The sequence below is a fragment of the Festucalex cinctus genome, chromosome 7 (assembly GCF_051991245.1).
Source record: "Festucalex cinctus isolate MCC-2025b chromosome 7, RoL_Fcin_1.0, whole genome shotgun sequence".
Classification (NCBI taxonomy): Eukaryota; Metazoa; Chordata; class Actinopteri; order Syngnathiformes; family Syngnathidae; genus Festucalex; species Festucalex cinctus.
The window spans coordinates 9157876-9185537 of NC_135417.1; the positions used below are offsets into that span (position 1 = coordinate 9157876).

At 41.8% G+C, this 27662-nt stretch overlaps 1 protein-coding gene across 3 annotated transcripts in view; it reads right to left on the reverse strand.

Moving 5' to 3' along the window:
• LOC144022067 (poliovirus receptor homolog) overlaps window positions 1-27662 on the reverse strand; it is a 146639-nt gene that overhangs the window by 63507 nt on the left and 55470 nt on the right. For all 3 annotated transcript variants that reach the window (XM_077526527.1, XM_077526526.1, XM_077526524.1), the window contains exons 2-6: window positions 21821-21930; window positions 18337-18586; window positions 14000-14293; window positions 13765-13882; window positions 12046-12194 (exon numbers count right to left, since the gene is read on the reverse strand). In XM_077526527.1, coding sequence (XP_077382653.1) covers window positions 12046-12194; window positions 13765-13882; window positions 14000-14293; window positions 18337-18586; window positions 21821-21930 — 921 coding nt within the window. The remainder of the gene's footprint in view (window positions 1-12045; window positions 12195-13764; window positions 13883-13999; window positions 14294-18336; window positions 18587-21820; window positions 21931-27662) is intronic.

Sequence of the window (27662 nt, forward strand, 5' to 3'; positions counted from 1 at the left end):
TTGTTTTGGAATCCCAACAGGCGAGGACGCCGACATTCACTCGGCAGTATTTCTTGCAGCGCGTGAGCACTGCAGAGAAGAAGAAGCGGCGGCGTCTAAATCAGAGCTCCCGTATGACTCGTCAGCCGTATGCGGCGTTCACTCACTCTCTCGCAACTCAAACTTTCCTCTCCCGTGTGTGGCGCAATATTTTTTATTTTATTTTTTAAAAGGATGTTTGACAGCAAAAAGACTAAACAGCGCGTTGGAAAAAATGCAGGCAACAGCCAGCCTCGGCGTGAACTTGAATTGTGTGTAAAAACAAAAAGTGAAGCTATTAAATTACCATATTTACTCAAACGGTGACCTTCCTTGGAATAGACGGCGAGCTGCAGTTTGTCACTGGGGGACGTCAGCCACTTCACTCAAATGAATCGCTTGAGTATTTACCATCAGAAAAAAACAAGTCACGAATGACCACAAATCGTATCAACGCAATTGTTAACGCGGAAAAGCCTATCCAATGCTGGGTGCTAAGGAAAACAGCAGCACCTACCAAAACTAGGGATGCACGTTAATGCTACTTTGAACCGATAAACCAATAACAAGTAAGCCGATAATTGTTTGCAAAATTAACTTGATTCCAAATATACTTCCGAATACTACTATAAGTCTAAAATGTACAAATACACAGAAACATTGTATAAAGCGTCATGAAGCTGATTTTTATTGCCATCTCTGCTTCAAAGACAACAAGTAACTCATTTTGAGCTTCCCAAAAAAAAACCATGTTTTAAAAATTGCGACACAGCAATGAAAGCCCACACTTGTCTGTGCATTTCTTTATTATTTGGTTTATCTGTATGATGTCAAATTAGTCGATATATGCCAATATTTATCGGCCACCGATATCCTGCATCTCTAACCAAAACAAAATCAGTTTCTCAGATCAAGTGTGAAACCAAGACTCAACAAACCCGATTCAACTCAAATGGGTTGCAAATTGTAGTTTTGCAGAAAAACCTGTCATAGTGCCCCCCCGGCAAAAAAAAAAAATCCAATTTGATCATAATGTTATCTATCGCTTTATGAAGCCTCATATTTTTCAAAACATACAACGCAGGCTCGTCAATCCACTGTAATCTTTTGCTTTTTAGTTTAAATGAACTTGCTTGAACCTCCAGAATCACTTGCCGTTAAACTGGCAAATGATAGAACCCAACATCTTCTTTACGGACCAATTTGAAATGCATCTGCTCGCGTTGTACCGGATGCTAGCTAGCGCCAAGCTAAGCCGGGTATTTTCGTATTTCATCTCCCTCGCAAGGCAATAAACAAAGACGTTGATACACGACTTTGTTGGGCTTTATTGACTGACTGCTTAACAGACGAATTTAATGTACACGTACGCAACCCTTGTAGTATATCTGTAGTATCTGAACATGCTTGTTAATAAACCCCGCTGACCAGGTACCGTTTTCCTTTAACTGGCAGCGCTTTCGCCGGAGCAAAAAGTCAACAGTTGGACCGGCGCTGTAATCTTCAGCTCGCCGTCAGCACGCCGGATGATTTAGGTCAGGAGATGCGAGCGAGCATCCGCCGCTGTGCGTTTTAGCAATATCTGGCACCACAGACGCGCTTCAATTGGCACAATAAAAGGAGGAGATTTACTGGAGTGTGCTAGCAGGCTCGAAAAGCCACCGGAATCACAGCACAGCACAGCTCAGCTCAGCGGCGCCGTGGCTTGGCACAGGCGCAGAGCTGTGGTGCGCCAAGGGTTGAGGGCTCTGGGTGCTTTTTGGGAAGCCGGCCAGATGCCCAGCATGCAACCCTGCGACCATTGTTCACTTGCGGTTATCGGTGGGCGGATAACCCTGACCCCGGCCTGTCTGGATTTACTTCACTGTGAGGCAACAGATTCAAAATGCATCAAAATTGCAATAAAGAACTAAATCCTAAAGACGTGTTTTGATTTACTTGTTCACTTTAAATACCCAATATGTAAACAACATTACAAAGACTTCCAAAGTTCTTGATTACAACTGCCTAAGCAGTAGTTTAATTGTTGGCTAATCCAACAGCGGTTAGCAAGATATTGCTAGATATCTTGCGTTATCTCAATGAGAGAATGATACTAAAATATTCATACTTACGGCATGCTATCTTTCTTTATTATTAATGGTGGAGATTTAACAATTAATCCATCTTATAAATATAACATCTTGACATGTAACATCAGGACGAGTAAGCTAATCCGCTTCCACAAATTCTAGACGAGGCAATGTTACTTGTAAGTTTGATGAGACTGAATACATTCATAATAATAAAACATAACCGCTTTCTGTCATGCATTGTTAATGAAGGTTGGTTAACAATGAATTCACTCTATAAATATAACATCAGCTGTGTGGATAGTGGGGCTTAGCTAGTGCTTTTATTATTATTTTTTTAAGCTCGATAAGACTGTTTTAAATGAAATTTACACAATAAGCTACGTGGCTAGTCGGCTAACATGGTCAGGGGTTAGCGAGGTAATGTCCACGAGGTAATGCCAGTTTAGTTGTGGCTTTTTTTTTTTGTAACTGTCTGAGCAAATTATACAACTTTGAATATAAATATTTTTTTTTTATATAAAATAACAACATACTGTACATGGCTGGCTTGCTAACGTCATGAGAGTTAGCGAGCCAACACGATACAAAGTAATCCTGAGTTTTTCAGTGAGAAAAGGCTCTTAAACTTTTATTCACTTTTAATGGCGTGAATTGTCACAAGGAGAAGGAAACTATTGACACTTGATGGTTGTTTCAAGATAAATACACTATACATCATATTTTAGGCTACATGGCTAGTTTGATAACTTGATTAGAGTTAGCTTAGCAAGCCAATGTGACACAAAGTAATCAGGAGGGGGTTTTCTCTGAGAAAAGACTCTTAAACTTCAGTTTTACTGGTGTGATTTGACACAGAAGACAACTATTGATTCTTATTGGTTGTTTAAAGATAAATTCAGCATATAAGAATATACCTTGACTGGAAGACTAACCTTATATGGCTTAGCGAGTTAATGCCACGTGAATTACTGTCACATGGTGTACAATCTACTCCCCTCGTTTTTTTGTTAGCTCCATAACACTTTGGCTAAAAATGAAATATTCAGTTTTCATTCAGTTTTAATGGAGGTTTTTAACAATGGGTTCACCCTATAAATATAACATCTACCTGGCTGGTAGACGAATCTAATATGGGTTAGCAAAGGAATAGAAGACCAGCTCAAGTCCCAAATCCGGACATTATTTAATTCTGTGTCAAATTAATGACAGTTGTTGATGGCGACGAAATGTAAACTCTCCCATGCTGCCATGCAACCTGACAGTCTCATCAAACTATAACCTTTATCCCGAGCTTTTGACAGCAAGAAAAGTCATTGTTAGTCATTCTGTGTATTAGGATATGGCGCAAAGTGTCAAATACGTCATGTTCTTAGCAACACATCAGATGACAGAACACAGTCTTCCCTTTTCAGAATAACAGACAAAAGAGCCGCCCGCCTCGTCTTCGTCGTCGTCGTCGTCGTCTGTGAGATTAGGGCTACACAATGAGAAGCAAATAACTCCGGGTGACACGTTTCAAACGTAGTCCCAGTTGCCAAAGTGATCAAAACCCCTTTGCTATAAAGTTCACCACCCTTCCCTCTGTTGCTCCGGCTTTGGCTTTTTCCTGCAGACACTGCAGAGGATTAACCAGCCGGCGCTGTTGAAACATTTGACAGAAACGAATCAGCTTGTTGTCATTCCCCCCTTTTTTGTGATGCAACACCACACGAGGCCCGCTTGATGAATGCGGGGACCAAATTATTCTCGTAACGCCGATTATTTTCAAGAAACAAATTGCTACGCTCGCCGCCGTCCAACACCTGCGCTCGACCCTCTTAAAACAGGAGCTCTCTCTCCGCTTCTCCACATCCCATTTTCTCCATCTCTGCTCACACTCCAGCAGATGTCTCCTCTAAACCCATTTTCCCTGCCATCTTTAATTTACACCCGCGTTTCTGTCATGTTACGTCTCCTCGCTTTCGGCTCTCTCCACGTAAGCCCCGGGAAGAAAATTAATCATGTCATGTGGCTATATCTTACGTTTATTTCAATATTCGGCCTGTGGCTCACGGGTTTGGGCAACTACACGACTTATTACGTCCTTTCGGTTGCTAACCAAAAAAAAAAAAAAAAAAAACGAACAGCACCATCTGGAACTGTCTCCAAAATTAATTCTAGTGCAGATTCAAAATGGCATGTTGCAAATGAGATAAAGACTCGCGAGTACACCACAACTTTGTGTTTACTTACCAGTTAACTAGGCAACTATCAGTTGCTAACCAAAACAGCAGCACCTACAGGAACAGACTCTCCAATTGTGTTAATTCTACAACCTGTTGTATAAAAGAGTTCCTGTGCATGATGTCATGCTTGATGGATCAAGTTCACTCAACTTTTTACTTCCTTCAAGGTCCAGAAAGTAAAAACCCTGCCACAGTTTGGTTAGCCTCAGGTGCTAGTTAGCTAGCTTCCTATCCAGCTCCCATGCCGCTCGTTTACCTGCTAGGGAGTGAGCTAGCTAGCAACCATGGTGCTCGTTTACCTGCTCGGGAGCTAGCTAGCTAGCGCTAGGGGCTAAAGACAAACTGTGGCAGGGTTTTTACTTTCTGGACCTGGATTTGCCAACTCTGTTGAGCACTGCAATAAATATTGTAGCAACAGCGGGAGAGGATACACAAAGTTATGTACATTTCTTTCAATAGTAACTCTTGCCCCCTTCCCCAAAAAAAATGCTGCCATCCCACCCAACCTATTATTCCTCCAGGCAGTGTTAAACATCGCGATTCACACACACGAACGCGACGGTTATCCCCTCAGCGTCCGCTCGGGAAAAGAACACGAGAAATGCATTATCACCTCAGGCTCCGAGGAGTGCTGCTGCATGCAACGTGACGGCGAGCGTTCCTAAAACCCGATCGTGCACTCGCTTCAACGGAGGAGTCAGATGTCAAATATTAATCCTCGCTCAAAATCCTGTAGTTAATTCGTTAGCGAGATAACGAGCTAGCTAGTTTGAGGACTTCTTTTTCTCTCTTCGGTGGAACCGTTACCTTTGACCCCGATCACAAATGGTACTTTCGTAGTTTACACTTTACCACACGATACAGTTGACATAGTTCCTTATTGACCAAGGTTTGGAATCATAGAGATTAACGATATGATATATCTTTGCAATTGTACATTGAAAGTTTGTTATCCACAAACAAAGTACGATATTTGACACTTGTGTATGAATAATGTAACGTCAATGTGAGAAAAATAAATATGAAGGGACAGTCTGGACAGAAGAGAAATATGTGAACACAAAATGTACTTTTTATGTCACTATTTCATTTATTTATTTATTTTTTTAATGCAATCATGTTCAGTGCCAGTACTTGTTTCCAGTCAATACAATCTAGAATGCCAAATGTTCTTCTCAATGCCAAAACTTAAGCGCAGTGTTCTGGCTGCATTTCAAGTTTTCAGTGTGTCGCTCTTGTCATCGCTACACGTCCCCCCTTCTTACCTCCCCTCCCTCTCTAAAGTCTTGTTGCAAATCCTTGAGTGGATGTTGTCTTCCTGAGACAACACTTTAAAGATTTAACAACGCCATGTAATGGAGTCGTCAGGGGCTCCCCGTGCAGGCGCGCTGCGGACACCTTCTAACAAGGCGGCGATAGTATTAAAATAAGTAGGTTAGGGAGCGGGGACATCCTCCAAAACGCAAGCTGCCGCTTGAACCGCAAGGAAATATTTAAGCAGCGTTAACGAGGAGGCGGGCTGGAGAGAAAACACGCGCGTACACCTGGGAGAAAAACGGATGTGAACCCTTTGGGCGGCATGCATTCCTGCTTCAATTGCTCAGAAAAATTGAAAGACATAAAAGTTTCTAATCCTTTCCCAGTTTTATACAAATTATCAATTCTTAATTGTAAGTCTTAAGCACTCTTTCGCACAAAGACCCTGGAGGGTGAATTTATAGATTTATTTCTCAATACATTATATCCGTTTGAAGGCAACTGCTGCTAACATACAAAAGGTGAGAAATATTTAGTAGTCAGTTATAGCGATATAGCGTCACCATGTACGTTTTCCAGATCTTTAGGGGTGTGGCTAAAACACCTGAGGCATATAAGAACTTGAACGAGTGCTTTCAAATTAGGGATAGGCCGATTATCGGCCAGGTCGTTGCCGATATTCGGCATTTTAACACATATCGGTATCAGACTTTTTGTAAAAAAAAATCTGATGGCCGATCAATTTTAAACTGTTATCAGGGTAGGGCTGTGTAATTAATCGAAATTCAATTACAAGTTCAATTATTACACTCCACAATTAAAAAAAATCGGCGTAATCGCAAGGAAAAATAAAAGATTCTTACCACTAATTTTGAGTATTTAATAAGTCTTGTTTGGTCCAAAAGGAACTTGTAGAATTATAGTGTATCAAAGAAATTTATTTGTCTTAATATTTTTTGTTTAAACATTTTCTTGTTTTGTACAAAAAAAAAAAATTGGCCAATTCGTGATTTCAATTATTGCAAAATTAATTGTGATTAATATTTTTGCCAGGGAACCATTTACTGAAATTTTCAGTTATACAGTAAGAGTTTGAATTTGTATTTCTAAAAATTGTGATGCTAATATTTTTCCTCCCCTTTTACTTGCTTAAAATGAATATTGGCTTCAAGTATCGATTATCGGCCCCCTTGTATACGAACGTTCAGTATACTTATCGGCCCTGAAAAAAAAACACATTTGTCTGTCTCAAATCTTCAAATCAGCAGCTTTCCCACTGAATCATGCTCGCTAGCTAATCATAGCTAGCTCTGCCATTTTAGAGTGCCTTGTTGGCCATGGGTGCATTCAAGTCATGCAGGGCAGGATTCTTTTCTTTTTTTTTTTCTTTCTTTTTTTTTTTTTTTTTTTTAAGTCTGATTGTGGACAGGATCTTCAGGCTAACGTGGAAAATGCACGCAACGACCCGGTCAGATCAGTTTTCAATCACTTTTCAACAGTGAATATAAAAAACAAGCAAACTGCAGAATCCAAAAGCAGCCAGTTTCATCTGAAGCCATGTCCAGTGCGATCAGAAGTTCCAAGTGACCACAAGTAATTAGAGCGATGGAGTGGAAGTAACCGTCCGCTGCAGCGTTCCAAAAAAAGACGCGCACCACCGTGCCGGGTTTTCACCTCCGGCGTAGCCGGGAAGCGCTCGCTGTCAAGCACGTTAAGTTATCGAACAAGGTCCTCGCGTGCGTGCGTGTGCGCTAATGGGCGGCGGGCAGCGGGCCAGTTCGACTCCGCCGGCAGACTTGGCTCCGCCGGACCCGTTCTCCGGCTAACTCTCGCATGGTCGGAGACGCGCGCTCGCCCACCGAGTCGGACCAGAACCCGCCCGGGGTGGGAAGACGCTCCGACGGCACTTTTGCCCTCTACTCGGAGGACTCGCGAGCATCGAATCGGAGAGGACGTCTATTTCCGGAGCAGCCGAAAGCCCCTCGGACAATGGGAGAGATTCAGATGAGGTCATGTTTACTTTTTTTTTTTTTGAGTCACCATTGAACGGACTAAGACGGAGGACGGACAGAGGATGGAGACCACTAAACTGTGATTACGGACCAGCTATACTGGTGTGTTAGAGATAGCAGTAGGAAGGAGTAAACAATCGAGGGGGGGCAGAAGTCTCTTCCCTGAGCGGCGGGGGTCGGGGGGGAGATCAGAGGCAGACTCGCGGAGGCTGAAAGACAACCTGCTCCAGATAAGAAGCATGAGATGAAAATGAGCAAACGTCAGCAAACACGCGAGAGAAGGTGGGATATTTTCGTGCCTGCCTGCCTGCAGGTGCGCGACAACAAGGAGGACGGACGCGGAGGCCACACAAGCGCGCCCCGTGTGTGAGCTCATGTGCACGTCATGCAGCTGCGGGTTGCGAGGCGAGGTTTGGTGGGGGGGAGGATGGTGGAGCAGATATCGAGCAGGTGCTAGCCGTTTCACGCCTGGCGGACCTCCCCTCTTAGCCACGTTTGTCTACACGCTTCCACAGGTTTTGATGAGTCACGCCGCCCGCATCCATGTCCAGTTCAAACCACGGCGAGACACGCTTAGGACCGCCCCCTCATTTGAATAACATTTCGACTTGGCAGCACGGACCAAAACTGCCAAAATTAAAAATAAATAAATGACTGAATGCATTGATAAATGATTAAAAGTGAAAATAAAAATAGATCTAAAAAAATATAATAAATTAAAAATATATATAATAAAAATAAAAAAATATATAATCAATAATAAAAGAAAAAAATATATAATAATAAAAAATATAATAAAAACAATATAATAAATTATAAAATATATATATTGTTCTTTTTTTCAATTGATATTTATTTTTTTGGATATAATTTTCAAATTAGGTCACAATATTGTAAAAAAAAATGAACTCATACTAAAAAAAAATCAAATAAAACACACAATATTGTGTTTTTGTACAGCATTGCATATAAACAACCTACAATCTCTAATAAGACTTAACATTGAGGCACTTACTTGCTAATGCAAGCACACATTGAGCTCCTCCACATATTGACTCGCTTCACAAGCATATTACAATCCCCTTCATCTGACCATTAATGTGGATTTTAAACATCGAAGGGCCAAAACATGCCTTATGAAAATTTATCTGCACTAAAAAAAAAAAAAAAACACTAGCCACCAGAGGGTGCTAGAACTGCACAAATGGAAATCAACCTGACTTTTTTTTTTTTAACAGATGTGCTGCTTTTAATATGACATGACAACGCCGATATATTCTGGCAGTTTTATTGCCGTTATGTTTATACATGAAATATAAACATCTGCTTGTCGATTTTACACCATTTTTTTGGTCAGTTGCCTTCTAAGCACACGCATGTCAAATCAGGCATGATCTCGCCTGCCTGCCCATGTTGGCACTTAACGTCACGCTCCAACGGTGTCCACAGCTTTGATTGCAACACTCATGGGGAGTCATTTCACAACCGTTCTTTTCAAATTGAACCAACACTTCAAGTCAAATGGCTCCATTCCATCTCTCTGCTCTCACTGAAAATTCTGGCCTCACTTATCCCCCCCACCGCCTCCTTCTCTGCTCTTTTGCTGGTGTGTAAGACACACAAAGTGGGATGGAGGTGATGGACCACAAGAGACGAGGAGGAATAAGACGGCGGAGTGAAACTGCGTCAGGTCTTAACCACGAGAAAAGAGGGGTGAAAAAAAAAGGTAGAAAGTAGGGATAATATATATTTTGTAAAAACGGCGAAATGGCGAGGAAAGCAGCCAGCAGCTCAAGCGGCAAAAAGGTGACTGATCCGCTCCGAGAGGCTTGCAGACAAGTCAGACACACGCTATACGGCCACAGATAGTGCAGGCCAATAGCTCAGCAGATAGGACGCGGTGGCACAAGACTCCCCGTGGGACTTTGAAATGCCTTCAGCATCCTCTCTCTCTCTCTCTCTCTCTCTCTCTCTCACCATCCCCTCGTGCCTTCACTGGATTGCACGCTGGCACTGATTCATCCCGCTGCACACTCCCTTGACTTCTCAGTCCATAAAAAGCTTCACTCTTCCTCCCTTGCTTGCCTGTGTGCCCGCCCTGCCTGGACTATTACTTTTTTTTCTTTTTTTTTTTTTTTTTTCTCTCCTTGCCTATAAAACCGCAGCGGGAGGCGGCGTGATCGCTTGCGCGACACGGGACGCCCGCACTTGGCTCGGCAGTCAGAACAGAAGTTGTCCCACGGGAAGGGTGACGCACGCTGTGGCACCATATGAGGGGGGGGGGAGTCAAGGGAACGAAATAAGGAGGGCAACACGCAATAACGAGGATGGCTCTTGTGATGTTGTTCACCAAAGGGAAGTATGGATCCTCCATTTGAGGGATAACCCCCCCAACGCCAGATGAAAATAACTTCCTGTTAAGTAGTGTAGGAAGGAGGTGGAGGGTATACTGTCGGTGTGAATGACAGTGAATGTTACAATTAAAATGCTTGAGGATCAGCAGTCTCTGAAGTTAACATAAATGTCTTCTCAAGTTGACATACTACAGAGTTGTAAAAAAAAAAAAAAAAAACTAGCCCTCGTCATCACTAGGGGGAAAGGGGAGGCAGGGTTTCTGCAGGTATTAAAAAAATAAATAAATAAAAATCTAATTGAATGTTTTTTAACATTGTTTTAATACAATTTTTTAACTAATTTAATTCCAATGTCGAACTGCATAATAAAATGCGCATGATTTCCATAGTTAATTGGCGATTAATCGCAAATTACTCACACGTTACATCTGTGCTAAATGTCCAATAAAATATTTTCATAGTCTCGTTTGCATAAAAGTGGACAAATATGGTTACGTGTGTTGGAATGTGGTTGCATCTTATATGTACTTCACTGATATGGTATTTATTTATTTATTTAATTTTTAGTAATTTATATTTATTTGAAGTTCAGAAAGATATACAGTGTTCCCTCGCGGTTCACTTTTCACGGTCTCGCTGAATGCATTTTTTTTTTTTAGTGCAATTTTGCATTTTAGCTTTTTTTTTTTCCAGTAATGTTCTCATTTTATCAAATTTATGAACACTGTGAATGTTTAAACGAGAGAAACGTGAGAAAATGTAAACGCCTCAATGAGAAAAGTGTATAAACTGTGTGGTGGGCGGTTTACAGCCTTAGAACATTGACAATAAACGTAAAACATAGAGCTAAGTACTTCGCGGATTTCATTTATTTCGGGTATTTTTTGCAACTGAACCCCAGCGGAAAATAAGTAAACACTGCATTTTACTAAAAAGGTAAAAAGGAGTGTGGAACATTGAGTCAGATTTGTGTTGAGGTAATTTTCTGCCACTAGATGGCATGGGTGTTTCATGTTGGACTTCGGTGACAAAAACAGGTTATTTTTTTTTTTCAAATTCTGAGTAATTTGTATTTGGACTATGGAACACCTCCGGGCCATTTTGTTCATTGTAAATTACAACTATTCACATTTTTTTTTAAAATTAAATCACATCATTATATTTTGGCATGTAGAGCAGTTGCAAATGTGTTATGTCATAATAACTAACCAGTGATTTGAACAAAGGTGATCAAATTTTTATGCAGTGAGGAAAGGTCAACCCATGTCACACATTCAAGAGTGTGTCTGCTGTCTTATCAAAAAAATAAATAAACTCAGTTTTTTGCTTATGTCTTCATTGATGCACATTATAACTACATTGAGGGGAAAAAAAGAAGACACAAAACACTTTTTAATCCCCCAAGAATTTTTTGTGTAAACGACTGAATCCGCACTCTATTCCCTGGGCTGCAACAAGAAGCCATTAAATTTGACACCAAAGTGGTAATTCTGAACAATCAAAGGACTAATGGAGCAGGTAGGCACACAAGGCCGCATTTTAAGTCCGCTCGACGCTCGAGTCATTTTCCAGGCGAGTGAAAGTTCTCCCGACGATTGCGTCCTCGTCGCTAATGAACGCTTGCTCATTTGCCTGACTCGAGTCTCTCCTGTAATCACCGGCGGCCAAGAACTTAGGGGAGCTTATTTTTTTTTTGATCATGGCGTTCACGGGGTGAAGTTTGGTGGCTCATTAAAAAAAAAAAAAAACACTACAAAGAGTGCAAAGGCAAAGAGTTGGCGAGGGGGAACGCTCGGCGTTTAAAAGGGAGGAAAACGCCGTCTGCGATGGAGCGCTCGCCAACGAGGGAGTGTCATTAAATCAAAGTAGGACACAGGAGGAGAGGTGACACACACAGACGTGCCATGGATAGAGCAGGTAACCTTCAGTACATGAAATCAAGTGTGTGCATGCGTGTGGTTGCTTCTTTGACTTGAATTGAGGATGATGAAACTTACAGATCGGAATCATCACATCAACAACAACTTTTGCATCCTTATCCACTCTGGCAATCATTGTCCCGATTCCACACAATCATCATCCCAGCTCGTAAAATGTGACTGACCTCTGACATAGGCCGTGACCTGGTCCCTGCCGACCCCGACGCGGTTCTTGACCTCGCAGACGAACGTGGTGTTGACGGCCTCGTCCACCTTCAGCACCTTCAGCTGGTTGTCTATGATGTGCACCGTGTCGGGCATCTCTCCGGCCATGCTGGAGGGAAAACGGCTGCGTTAAGGCTGTTTTTGATAACCTTCAACTCACTATTTAGTATTATTTCGAGTAACACTTTATATTCCATATTACAAATCAAAATAAAATCGCCAACTGTGGTCGTATATGACGTGTTAATCACGTCATTTTTATCTTATGTTGTGAATTTGTGTTTATAAAAAAAAAAAAAGCCGATTTTTGCTGATCTTAACTATTTTACGCCCAAAAACGTACAAATACGTTCTATTTTAAATGTTTTAAGTGTCCCAAAGACGTAGTTATACGTTTCGTTTATTAATGTTTTTTTTATGCTAGAGCATACAGAAGGCTTTGATGGAGCCTCTCAACTGCAAAGAACGGTTGAAGAAATGGTAGTTATTACACAAACGGCCAGCAGGTAGCAGCAGAGTGTAAGAGAGCAACTAGGGCCATGTTGAAAAAAAAAAGCCCCTTTACTCACAGTTCTAAAAAGATTTGTGAATAATGATGGAACTTAGCTCCATTCTAATGCTAACTGCTGCAAAACAGAAACAGATACAAATATACTTTTTTCCTGATGAAAGAAGAGACTTTTTCTAAGTCCCAATTTCCACACCCACTTCCATACATACAACTGATCATCATTACCAGCTCTCTGATACTGCTCACTTCTTTTATATTCATTTATCTTTCAACTTCAATTACAACTTTGCATTTTTCACATAATTTATTTCAATTTACTTTACAAGCATTCAGCTTTCAGCATTCCCACGCAATTTCTCCAGAAATTGCACTTAGTCTAGTTGTACTGTAGTATTTTATTGAGATTGTATTTGTTATAGCTGATTTGACTAGATTTGATTTATATGACAGTGTGGGGATCTCAATGTGCAGCACTTTGGAAAGGCTTGTTTATAAAACGTGCTATGGAAATAAAGTGGATTAGATGGTTGTTCCTTTCCAGTGTAAACACTTGTGCTGAGCCATGTTTTGACTTATTTGTCATGTAAACACAAAGATGTCGTGCATCTGCACTGAAAATGACTGAAACAGACATTCTGATATTGCACTAAATCAGAACGCCTCTGAAGCGAGCGTTCACAGATTTTCATTTGGTATCATCCAACTCGGATAATCTTATTTATCAGTAAAAACAATTTTTTTTTTTTTTCCTGCCTTCCTCGACATCCAATATAGAAATATGATAAAACGGCAACATCTGAGCTCAAGATCTCGTTTTCATTTCCAATTTCTGCACTTTCACATGATTATTTCTTCAAATGAAGGCAGCACGCTCGGTCACAGCGACGGGTGGGGGAAAAAAAAAAAAAAAAAAAAAAAGCGCGTCGAGGAACGGCGCCAGTCGTATTGTGTTGCTCGTCGGCGAAGGGTTAAACCGCAAGTCAGAGTCCATTATGAGAAATTAAGTGGCTATTTCCATAATCGCGGCACGGTGCTGCAGCGGTCATATTAAAAAAGTGCTGATTACAGCTCGCCCGCATGATTGCTGGCTCGGAGATGACGGTTGAGTAGAGGGGGGAACAAAACAAAAAAAAAAAAAGAAAGGTTGCAGGAATGCGTCTGTACTCACGACTTCCATAGGACCGTCGTCGGGACCGGGTTGCCGGAAGCCTGGCAGGTGAGCAGCACATTTGTACGGCCCACGTACCAATTATTGTCGTAACCCACGATTGTCACCTGGGGGGCGTCTGGGGAAAGGAAATGAGAGAAAGGAAATAGCACAGTACAATGAATACCATTAATTACTTCAAGCTTGGAGGGAGCCAAAAAAAAAAAAAAAAATGAGGCAATAAAACGAGTCTTACATAAAACTTTGAGTTTCATCTGGAAGCTCTCGGGCGTGGTCTGCGTCCGGTGCGACACCACGCAGCTGATGTCTTTGCCGTTGTCGCCCGCAGAGGGCGCCAGGCGGTACTCGCTGGTGACCGACACCGTGTTGTCCTGGCCCGTCTTGGACGAGGTGCTGGCGTTGCCGTTGGCGGTGGTCACCCAGCGGATCTGCGCGGCCGGACGGCCGTTGAGCGACTCGCAGCGCGCCACCACCATGGACTTGGGGCCCGCTTCCACGGTCAAGGGGGAGGCGGAGTTCTGGGGCTTCGCTGGAGGGGGGGGAAGACGAAACCTCATGTTGAGTTGTTGGATTAAGATTTGGTCAACTTTCAAAATGAAATTAATTTCCCGTTGAGGTCAATTAAATCTCATTTCATTACACGTATCAATACTTATTTCCTGAATCGATTTGATTTCACTTCACAAGGTCAATTCAATGCGATTCGATTTAAAAAAAATTCAAGCCAATATTTACTCATTTGCTCCCAATAACGTGAAAATACGTTTTTTTCATGTTTTAAGTGTCCCAAAGACGTATTTATATATATATATTTTTTTTATTTATTTGTTTATTTTTTTTTTTATGCTAGAGCATACAGAATGCAGCCTCTCAACTGCAAAGAACGGTTGCAGAAATGGTAGTTATTACACAAACGGCCAACAGGTGGCAGCAGAGCAAAGGAGATCAACCAGGGCCATCTAGAAAAAAGCTATATTACTTAGAATTATAAATAATTTGTGAAAACTGATGAAACTTAGCTCTCTTCTAATGCTAATTGCTGCAAAACGGAAACAGATAGAAACACTTTTTTTTCCGTGATGAAAGAAGAGACTTTAATCTTTCTTTTGGTAGGTTCCATGCTTTTATAGCAATTAAACACAATATTCTGTGGGCCTTGCAAAATCTGTCAAAATTCAGTAAAACAGCCGGGAGCAAACGGGATTGTTTCTGTGAAAATGGCTGGGAGTGAATGAGTTAATATACATATATTTATGGAACACTAATTCTTTTTAAATATCCAGGACATGATAAAATTCCACAGATATTGCATTCCAGGTTAAATTATGTAGAGGTAGTAAATGGTCAAATGTTGTGGGTTTTATTGTTAATCAAAATAGTGCACGTTCTAATCAGTAAGGAAAAGTTGAAAATACTATTTTTCACAATTAATTGTAAATATACATCCAAAAGACTGAATTGTCTCAAAGTGCAAGAAGTAATTTCTTTCATAAATGTAAGAAAATACTGAAATTACCGTGCACAGTAAATTTAAGAAAACAGCAGGCTAAAAAACCCCAAAACAAAACAAAAAAACATTTCGGCCTTTAAAATTTTAATTTCTCATAAATCTACGTGTACCGATTCATTTGCACCCATTACACTGCTGAGTCAGCTCATCGTTACGATTTATTGCGTCACTCATCGGGTGAATGTTTGTCATTTTTTCATCTTGTGTTGCCAATTGCTCACCACTCCTATGAAAAACAAATCACCAAATTATAGATTGGCATCACTTGCGCCCTTCCTTGAAAGCGAAATGTGATCAGAGGGCCGCCGAGCTCGGATCGATTTGCAGTTGTGCGGAGGCGGCGCGATGCCTCGGCGGAAGCAGACGGGCTGGGGCGGAGCCAAGGTTAGTCCAACACTTCCATGGCATTAACAAGAACACAATTGATCTGACAATACCGCTTATAAAATGGCAATTAAGCCACAGCTGGGACGGGCTTTTAACCTCCAGGAGGAAGCGGAGAGAACGCGACGCTTTTATGAATATGGGAAGAGGGGAATCGATCGCAATCAACCAAATCCTTCACAATTAATCCATCGATTATTTTTTTGCCCGTCGCTAGTCGAGACAACCCCGCTATGAGGATTAGTAGAGAATATAGATGTTATGTTTCTTAATTACAAAGACACTAGACTGTAATTACCGCCTTATGCTTGTATGCCTCTGCAAACCACTTCAGCCAGCAGGCGCATAATATACTGCATGCAGTGCAGACAAACAATTACCTGCTAAGTATTTGCACTGCAAAGGCTCTTAATCTTTCTTACAGCAGAGCGCAGAGGTGTAATGTCAATCACCAGATGATCAATAGTAGTAAAAAAAAAAAAAAGGGGAAAAAAAAGGGGAAAAAAAAAAAGTTTTTACGTTTAACCTTTCGGCTAGGAAATGTCAATGCTCAATCATGCTGTCTTTTTAAGACATTTTGTCAGCACGAGCTCACGATTTAGCCACAAATGTGTGCCGGTGGCCTTTATTTTATGTTATTTTATTTTTAAGGGGATCCAAACTCCAAAAATTGACTTAAGTCCCTGGAGGCTATGATTAGACGGCAAACCTCAGCCACTGGACTCTCCTGGTATGCGTGGACGTTTTTGTGGTGCGGTTGGGACCGACGGTGCAGCATTCCACAAAACTGTCCCATCTTTGACTCCAAGAAAGAAGAAAGAAGAAGAAAGCGGTGCTCCCATTTGCTACCTCGGCATGACTTCAGCTAAAATGCAGTGAGCAGACGAACTCAAACATGATAAACGACTTCATAAACTATATTTATTGGCCGCGCTGGACGCCGCCATTGAGAAGTACCGGTTGGGAATGTAAATTGCTATGTAGATTTATCCTGGCTGCGTGCACTTACAGTGGAATGTCCAGTAAAAATATGATAAAGACTGACAAAACAGATTAGTTTGGATGTCAACGACTGACGGCCCAAACTAAGTAAGCAAATTTGCTTATCAACGCTTGTCAGAAATGTTTTCTCTTTCTGTTTTGACTTTAAGGCTTTGGAGGTCAAAGCTCGTCAGCTCAAAGTGAGATTTTTTATTTTGCTCGCAAATGCGGTACAAGGCAGGATTTCGGCAACAGTAATAGGCATGATGACCTGCTTAGTACAGTGTTGGATACCTTGTTGGAGGTGCTGAGTGTTATGCGCATCCACTGAACCATTTTTATTGAAAAATGAGTTCAGAACGAGAGTAGCCTTTCAATCAAATCTGGTTCGATTGAATTCAGAAACTTTTGTGTTCTTGCATTCCGCATCTCCATGCAGGAAGTGTTTCGCTAGCTCGCAAGTTGTGCTGGAGTAGAATTGCTCAACTTTAAAAACAGCCACTGCTGTTTATTTGAAGCCAGGGGCAGCAGATACAATAAAAACAGCAGAGGCCCCAGAATTGATCCCTGTAGAACACCATATATTTCGTGATACATGTTACGTCGATCCTGGACGCAAGATCGAGTCCGGGCTCCGGCCTTCCTGGGTGGAGTTTGCATGTTCTCCCCGTGCCCGCGTGGGTCTTCTCCGGGTACTCCGGTCTCCTCCCACATTCCAAAGACATGCATGGCAGGTTAATTGGGTGCTCCGAATGATCCCTAGGTGTGCTTGTGAGTGTGGATGGTTGTTCGTCTCTGTGTGCCCTGCGATTGGCTGGCAACCAGTTCAGGGTGTACCCCGCCCTATTGCCCGAAGCCAACTGGGATAGGCTCCAGCACCCCCGTGACCCTTGTGAGGAGCAAGCGGTTGAGAAAATGGATGTTCCGTCATATTGCACACATTTATCTGACCACTTTTTTTGGCTCGACAGTCAGTATGAAGGGATTACAATCATAACGACGTACCATCACAACAGTCACAAGTCGACTACTGAGCGCACCAATGTCTCTGCAGCACAGATAGGCCAATTTAATGTAGCCGAACACCTGAAACTGACTCACCCAAGACCTTGGGTTTGATCGAACCGCTACCTTAAACTTATCTTACCTCAACCAAACCAAACCCTTAAACTTACACATCCGTCCATTTTCCGTATCCAACCTCAACCAAAACCGCCAATGTTAAACTTGTGGTCTGTGAAGGACTGGTTGAATTTCTCAATGTATAAAGACTGCCGAGCTGTGATTAGATTTAAGCACAGTTAATTGTCATGTAAGCAATGGAAGCCTCTCTTGCTCCTTTCTAAGCACCACTTGCAGTAATAAGATCCTTTCTGTGTTCCATTACCATCACTATCATTTGACTTCTTAGCTTATCACCATGGATACCCTCGTGAAAGGCGATCCGCGCACAAAGACGACGTTAGCAGACGCTAACAAATACGGATGAGGAGTTGAGGGAGCTCTCGAAGACATTCTTTGTCTACTTTTGTTCTCGTCTCTTGACTTTTCGACCCAACCATTCAAACTTTAGAACAAACAAACTGACGAGTGAAGTTTTTAGGTTTCTATAACGTAAAGTATGTTCCACAGTTTTTTTTATTTGTTGATTGGTGAATCCAAACTTTTAGACACGACCGCAAAGCAGCGCGACTTACTGAGCATGACCAGTTGGGTGGCTCCCTGCTCGTGTCCGCTGGGGTAGGAAGCAAACTCGCAGATGTACTTCCCCTCGTCCGTCATGCGGACGTCGCTGATCTGGATGGAGGGGCTGTCCACGATGGTGGGGTCCTGCATGAAGGTGACCCGGCCCTTGAGCGGCGATTCGGGGAAGTTGGGGCCGAAGGTGGGGTGCAACACGGCGATGTTCATCCTCTCCCCCTCCTTGGGCTCGTAGATCCACGTCACCTGCCGGTGGAGCGAGAGTTAAGTGACATGCATCCTGATAAATGTTTGTGTGGATTTTTCTTCCCCTGATCTGCTCTGGAAACGATTGAAAAGGGCTAATTGGGAAGGTCTGGATTGAGAGATTTTATTAGCAAAGTCACAAGTGGCAGCCATCTTTTGTGGAATTTCCTAAAAATCTATTCCAAATAATTTCACCAAAAAAAACAAAATGATGATTAACTCATTCACTCCCAGCAGTTTTACTGGATATTGACTGATTTTGCAAGGTCCACAGAATATTGTGGTCTATTGCTATAAAAACAACACCTATCAAAATATTAAAGTCTCTTCTTTCATCAGGAAGAAAAAGTACATTTCTATCTGTTTCCGTTTTGCAGCAATTAATATTAGAATATAGCTTAGTTTAATCAATTTTCACAAATCTATTTAGAATTGTGAGTAATTGAGCTTCCACCCCCCAACATGGCCCTGGTTGATCTCCTTTGCTCTGCTGCCACCTGCTGGCTGTTTGTGTAATAACTACAATTTCTGCAACCATTATTTGCAGTTGAGAGGCTGCATCAAAGCCTTCTGTATACTTTAACATAAAAAAAAAAAACACACACAAAAAAAACGTATAAATACGTCTTTGGGACATTTTTTTAAAAACGTATTTATATGTTTTTGGGAGCAAATGAGTTAAATTAACGACATGGCCCATTTGTCATGTTATATTTATGCCAATAATTGTGTGCGCGTGAGACAGTTGGAAGCGACACGGTAATTCCACTTGAAGAATACCTCTAAATTTTAGCCTGTACAAGCCTAATGGTGGATATTTTTTAACTCAAACCCATCAGCCAATCATAGAAGGGGTTCGCCAAAGTTGACGACCAAATTAATTGGTCGAAGAGAACGTTGACAAATGATGAAATTATACTGGTTTTATTCTAATTTGAAGGTGGTTTGGGACCAGATTTTCTTGAGGTGGTATACCAAAAAAAATCCCTAAAATGGGCATTTTTCTTCCGACAAATAATATAAAACAAATTGTAGCATCCATTCGTCCATGTTAGGTTTGTTTGTTAGCCCCGGCGTCGGCGCTGACTTCCTGGTTTCGTCACAGTTGCATATCCCGCCCCCCCCACAAACAATGCCGGCGGAAATCAACGGGAGCGGTACAAGATGTATTCTCCGGAGTTTGTGAACTCACAAATATCGCGAGAATTCATCTTGCCAGAGTAAGGTTAGGGTTTCCTCACAGTTCTTTATGAGCCTGGTGGTCAAAATGGCTTTTAATGCCTCATTGCCAGGCCAAGTCCGCCGCAATGCTAACAGCATCTGTAGCATGAAATAAGTTAGAGCAGAGCATTTTAATTTGCTTGATATTTAATTTTATTCATACATTTGTTTTTGTATTTATTTCCACATGTATTTATTTTTTAAAATTTCATTTTTATTTTTTTACTTGTATTTTTTTATTTCTGTGTATAAATTATTTATTTCCAATGATTTTTTATTTTTTTCATTATATATTTTTTATATGGTTTTTATTGTATTTATTTTTTTTATTGTTATTTATTTTGATATTTTGGCAGTCTTCCATATATTTATTGCCCCAACGCCGACGAATATGACGATTTGGAGCATGTGGTTGATTTTAAAGATCGGTTAAGATGCTAAAAGACGCCCTTGTATGGTATGTAGCCCGCGTTAGGTAACATCCATTCATCATCCGCATCATAAAACGCCTCCATTTTGTTGTAAACTCCACCCGGCTGCATCGAGAGCACCAAAAGCACATAAATGGAGCAGGTATGAATATGGATGGTGCATTTTCAGGAGCGGCACGCCATCCCAACCGCCCCCCCCCCCCCCACATCATCTGCTCCCACAGACTTTTGCACTTCATTGAGATGCAACTAAAAGGAGTGTTACCATTACCACACTCAATCCCCTAAAGCAAAATGAAGCTTAGCATTGTTTGTTTGGCGTAGTAAAACGTTAAGCCGAAATGTGATAAAAACCTATTAGCAGCCTTAGGATTATTTCCGCAAGCTATGATTTGCTAGATTAAAATTTAACGCTGGAGGCAAATAAGACCGCAACTGTCCTTCTGCTGACAATTGTGGCTGGAAACGAGCAATTTAAAAAAAATTATTAGCACGAGATACGATTGGGGCGGCACGGTGAGTGAGTGGTTAGCACGTCCGCCTCCCAGTACTGAGGACTCGGGTTCGATTCCAGGCTGCGGCCTTCCTGGGTGGAGTTTGCATGTTCTCCCCCGTGCCCGCGTGGCTCTTCTCCGGGTACTCCGGTCTCCTCCCACATTCTAAAGCAAGGGTGTCCACACTATTGCCCGGGGGCCATTTGCGGCCCGCCGTCCATTTTTCAGTGGCCCGCGACATACGCTTTGGAGATGGTCAAAGTAAGAAGCGAGGGTGTCAAAAACCACATGCTATTAAAGTTTATTTAGTTAACTAAAACTAACGAAAAAACTAAAATTCAAAAAACAATTTCATTAACAAAATAAACTAAAAATGAAGATGCTTTTTGAAAAAAACTACAACAAAACTAACTAAAATAAAACAAAATAAAAAAAATATTGCGCACAATACACAAAAAAAAAATACTGAAACTAACTAAATTAAAAATAAGCATTTATTAAAGAACTCAAACTAATTAAAAAAAAAAAAAACACTCATGGAACCACCCTGAAAACTAATTAAAACTAACTAAATTAAAAAACAAACAAACTCAAAACTAAATAAAAACTAAAATGAAAATTTCCAAAACTATAATAACCCTACTACCATATTACAAATAAATTGGTTTATATACTGTAGCATTTTTCTAAATATGCAAAAGAACAAATAATTTGTAAAATTTTTAGGACTAAACAAAATATCTCTTCATAACGTTATGTAGCCCTTGTTCCTTCTGATTTTCTGTATGTGGCCCTCAAATGAAAAAGTTTGGACGCCGTTGTTCTAAAGACATGCATGGCAGGTTAATAGGGCGCTCCAAATTGTCCATAGGTGTGCTTGTGAGTGTGGATGGTTGTTCGTCTCTGTTGGCTGGCAACTGCCCATAGCCAGCTGAAATAGGCTCCAGCATCCCTTGTGAGGAATAAGCGGTCAAGAAAATGGATGGATGGATGGAGATACAATTGGCAGCTAATGTTCTATGACCATTTTGAGGATTCACATTTATTTTTTGCATCAAAAAATTGAACCAATCGGGACGATGTCTGACCATGGTGAGCTGAATGCCAGTCGTGTCGGTGAAGGCGCAGCGCAGGTTGACCGTCTGGCCCGGGTACGACAACACCTCCGGCTCCACTTTCACTCGCTGGCCAAACGCCCCTAAAAAAAAAAGGAAACCACACAGAGAAGAGAGAAACGTTCATTTCTGCCGTTCAAAAGTCGGGACGGAGGAGATGAGAAAAAGAGAAGCACATAATAAAAGCCTCCCGGTGATGAATGGGAGCGACGCACGAGTGTCTGCTGCAACATATGAACCCTGGCAAGTAGGCCAAGAAGAGTCTGCCGTCCCCAGTGTGACTGTGCCTGCGTGGACAAGTAGAAAATAAAAACAACAACACACAAAAAATAAAAAATAAATAAAAAGGGGGGGGGGGGGGGGGTCTCATAAATCATCGGGATGGCCTTGCTGCTCGATCACCTCCCACTTGCCGATACCAACACATTCCCTCGCAGTGGCAAGGAGTCAAAATAAATATGTTTTTTTTTTTGTTTTGTTTTTTTGCCGAGCGAGAAACTGAGCGCCGGAGCTTTAGAACGACAATCTGCCAGCGTGTGCGTGTGCGCGTACTGTATGTGTGTGTAATCCAGGTCTCTGTGAAAATGTAATTACTTGTATGAGTAAGCCGGCATTAAGTATGTGTCAGCAAGATGGCACCTGTTTCAAGTAAAAAAAAAAAAAAGTGGATTACCTGCAAATACGCAACCTCAAATTTCTGCAGCTGGCACACGCGCGCACACACACACACACACACGACGTACACGCGCTGTAAGGTGTTAGAAGTGTTTTTAAATCCGACTCCCACTATACGAGTTAATCGCCTGCGACAGGAAGTCAAAGCTGACGATTGAAGTGCTCGCGCACTGAACGCTGTTGCGGTGTCCTTGCTGTTCCACTCAAGTCCTGTAGGTGTCGTAAAAAGTTTCAAATTGTTGTCGAATGCTAAAAAAAAAAAAAAAAAAAAAAAAAAAAAAATGGCCACCAACAACTATTTGAGGGAGGAGTTTGTCAAAAAGTGGATTACACACCTGACATCCATGTATAATAACTACTTTTTTTCTCCAAATATGCTCCAGCTGGGCCATAATGCTACTCGAGTGCTGACAAGAACCCCGAGAGAGAAGAAAAAAAAAAAAGAAAAAAAAAAAAAAAAAAAAAAAAAAAAAAAAAAAAAAAAAAAAGCAGTGGACTCAAAATGCTACTCGAGTGCTGACTAGAACCCAGAGAAAAATACTTTGTCCTTTATCAGACTTGCAATTAAATAACAAAAGAAGAGAAAAACTATTAGTCTATTGCACCAATTTCAGTCAAGATGCTCCAGAACGCTACTCGAGTAATGACTAGAAAAGTGTTTTGTTTTTTTGCATTGTATTAACATCACTGTACAGCAACTTTTAGTTCATGGCTAACTAGTCCAGAATGCTACTTGAGTGCTGACTAGAACCCAGAGAGAGAGAACGAGAGAAAAAAAAAAAAAAAAAAAAAAAGTTTTGTTGTCTTGTAATATAGCCTCACTGTGTGAAACCCCCCAGCAATTTTAATGCATGGTACTTTGTGTCTTGTAACGACGCACCAGCGGACTCAGAATGCTACTCGAGTGCTGACTAGAACCCTGAGAAAAACATTTTGTCCTTTATCAGACTCGCTATAAAAGAGAGCAACTATTAGTCTATTGCACCAATTTCAGTAAAGATGCTCCAGCTGGTCAAGAATGCTACTTGAGTGCTGACTAGAACTGACAGGCTTAATGCAAAAGGCAGCAACTTCCATGTCTTGGTCCTTTTTCCTATTAAGAAAAAAATGCTCTAGAATGCTACTCGAGTGATGACGAGAACCTTCAGAAAAGTGTTTTTGTTTTTTTGTCTTGTATTAACATCACTGTAATAGAGCACTTTAATTCACAGTGAAAATGCGCTAACTAGTCCAGAATGCTACTTGAGTGCCGAAAATAACTCACAGTTTCCTTGTATTAGGCTCACTGTAAACAGCAGAATTCTTTTATTTCAGCGTTCTTTTTCTGTAAGGATGTGCCAGAATGCTACTAGAGTGGAGACGAGAACCTATAGAAAAGTTTTTGTATTGTAGTAACTTTACTGCAATAGAACAACTTTTAGTTCTTCTCCGAAAATGTGCTAGCTCGTCCAGAATGCTACTTGAAAAGAACTCAAGTCTCAATGTAAACAGCAGGATTTTTTTTTTCTTATTTCATGGTTCTTTTTCTGTACGGATGCTCAAGAATGCTACCCGAGCGCTAACTAGAACCGACAGACAAGTCATTAGCGTCGCTGTAAAAGAGCAACTTTTAGTTCATGGTCGTTTTTCTGTGAAGATGACAAAGTCCGGAATGTGCTACTCGAGTGCTGGCTAGAAATAAGAGAAAGTCACTTTTTTTTTTTTGTCCCTGATTAGCTTGACTGGAAAAGATGGCAACTTTGAGGTCAAGAAGGATAATCAGGGAATCTGCGAGTCTGAAAATCGGTCTTGATTGAAAAGCGAGGTGCTGTCTCGGAATTGGGCTTAATTGACGAGTGTCTCGCTTTCGACACTTGCACACACACACACCAGTGAAAGCTAATTCCTCCCTTTTACATCAACAATTACCGGCGGATCCAGTTGAGCCGGTTCGCGTCGAGCCAAAGCCGCTGTGTTGAAACTAATATCACCGAGACAAAGCCACGAAACGCACACAAGAGTGAGAAGCCATATCGAGGCGGGCGAGATAAAAAAAAGCAAAAGGGCAGCGCTGTCTTTCTTTTTGACGAGCAATAAACTCCACACCTTTTCTTCTCCGGGGAGATGTGAGATATCAATACGAGCGGCGAGGAATGAGGAAAAGAAAACAAGAAAAAAGAAAAAAAATAAATAAATTTTTTTTTGTTTTTTTTAAAAAGAACGAGGAGGAAGAAAACAAGGCCTTTCCTAGAATAACAGCAGCTCTCCCAGGACCGGCCCAATTTGCAACCACAAAACAACACGCTTGTAAGCCACAGAGGAGCCTTTGGACAAGCACCAGGCGGCGGCGGCGGCCCGCAGAGGCTCGGGCTAGCTTGCGCCTCTCTCAAGACCGCGAGGAATTCCTACGCGTGAAAGCCCCGCGATGGCTTCATTGTGATTTTTTTGCATCCGTCGGTGGGAGGAGCCAAACTTGATCTAGGCTGACGAGCCGCAGATTAGCTTTGGGATGGGGAGTTGCACTTAAGTTGCCGCAGATTAGGCAGAAGACGCCGTTAGCGGCCACGGAAGCGCCTCATTACACGACTTGATTGGAGGGACTCGCATACACCAAATGTCATTTCAAAAAGGAAAAAAAATGACACTCGAGCTGCCCCGCTGTTGATTTTCATGCCAGAAAGATTACGTTAGCGGACATGCGTTGGCCAACACTTTGATTGACGACAGTCGTTTCGGATGTTATGACTACATTATCCCCATTTTATTTACCTTTTGTTTCGACAGCCTGCAACAGGTTGAATTAAAAAAAAAATAGAGTAGAAAAATTACTTTTTAAAGGTATTCATTGTACATGAAAAATAATGAAGTTAAAATATGAACTTATTACTGCTGAAAATGGTTCAACGAGTCAAGTATCCCTTTAATCGACCAAAAATAACTCTCAAGTTGGGGCACTCGTAAATCAATGTAACACTGCACATCTTTTTTTCGAAATGCCCTAAAAAAAAAAAAAAAAACATTTTCCCCCCATTGGCCATGCTTTAAATCTTCTGCCATTTATTTTTTGACTGTCACCATTTTCGACGAGTGGCTCGCTGCCAGTCGCCAAACTTGGCTGGAAGATCGGGATCCCGTCGGCCATTTTAGCCTTCTCGTCCATGTAGCAGAACGTCTTGCACGTCACGCAAGGGCGCCGTCTGACCGTCCGTCTGTCTGTCATTCCCGGGCAACAAGAGGAGCGCCAACACGGGTCAACTCTCGCCGGACTGCCGAGAAGAGACGCGTTTGGCCTTCCGAGACGCGACTCCGCCCAGGGAAATGAATATTACACGCGCGGAAAGATGCACAAAAGCCCTTTTCCGAACCGTCAAGATTGTCATTGAGGCAGCGGCGATGCTCACAGGCCAGGGAGAAGGCATTTGGAAAGAATAATTGCCTTTATAAATATTTAGAGTGCGGTGGTCATATGAAGAGAAAGGGAGGCAGACGAGTCTGGTGGCAGAACGGAGGGAATTGCGGGATTAAAAAAAAAAAAAAAGCAGTTGAAGGGTAAGAGAACAAAAGCGAGCGAGGGGTGGAAGAGAGGGTTGGAGGGGAGGAGAGCGCCAAAGACGTGTGTCGCCTACGAGTGACGCTCCAGACACCGACGGATGCCCCCCCGACATCTTACAGTCGTCAACTTCTGTCATCGGCGGTCACGTCTCCAAAAACGCACGCAAAGGTATCGCGGGGGGCCGCCCCGATCCTCTGGCCGGTCACGTTGACATTTCCATGTTTCCCGCCATTGGTGTGTGAAGAGGAGAACGAGAAAGGGGGAGGTGTGGATGGATGAAAGAGTGCGAAGTGAACGCTGTGCCAGGAATAGGGAATGAACGAGGGAAGAGGCGACGGAGGAGGAGGAGGAGGAGGAGGACGCGGACCGGGGGAGACAATGCGATAAACAAGGTTAACGGGAGACGGCCGGAGGGACAAAAGAGCGACAAATAAGGCGGCGAGGAAGAGAAAAGGGGAAGAGAGGGTGAAAAATGGAGCTCGTCAGCCGGCCCGATGGAAAAAATAGAGGCGGCACGGGAAGAAAGAAACAGAGCGAAGCGGCTGAGCACCTGACCTTGTATAAAAGACTTGTCATCCCCCACACACACGCACACAGTGAGAGAAAACACCTGTGAGCATGCAAGAAAAGATAATTCAACAAAATCTCAAGTACTCCAGCTTCCTCTCACGTTAGATTCATTCATTCAAAATTGAAAATTGTCCTTAGCAAAAAAAAAAAAAAAAAAAAAAAAAAATTAAGATAAAATAGATGAATAAAATAAAAAATAAAATCCCCCTCCTTGCTATTCTCTCTCTGCATGGCGTGTGCATACTCGAAGCTGACAACGAGGCACTCTAAAGTGGACAATTCAAAGGGCAAAGTATTCTCAGATTTGTGATGTCTCAAGTCAGACTTTTCTTAATCCCTCCCCCCGCTTCGTTTTGCCATCTTCTTTCCATCACATGCGTGTACTAGAGATAGACCGATATGGTTTTTCCAGGGCCGATACCGATGCCGATTATTAGTAGTCAAGGTTGCCGATGTTCATTTTCAGTAAAAAGGGCAAAATATTGGCATCAAAATTTTGGAAAAATACGAACTTCAGCTCTTAGTTTATTGAGCAACTTATAGGGTTAGTAAAAATACTGTTTTTTTGGGGGGGGTTTTAAATTCTTTGTTTTTAAAATCTAACAAGTTCCGGGATCTCCCAGGGGCAGTACGTTTTCAAAAGTTAAATAAAAACAAACAAATGTTTTCTACACTAAATAAAGTATTCCAAAATTTCAATATTTGTGTCTACGTTTTTGGGATCCAACCCCAGAACATAACACTTGACAGTCATGTCTTTAAGGTGAATGCATGTCTTATTTAGTGAAGGATTAAGGGAAATGTACCAAACCCTGGCAAGCAACCATATTTACTACAAAAGCAAATGTGCTTTTTCAGATGCCCGCTCTCTACAAATTTAATAGAATAAAAGGCGTTCTGGTTTACCACAGTCCCATTACAGGCGGTTTTGAGGTTACAAATGGCACGCAACAAACAGCATAAGAACATGTGGTCATGCGGCACAAGAAGGAAAACTCTGCCGTTCTTGAGTTTCCAAGGTAGAAACAGAAATCTATG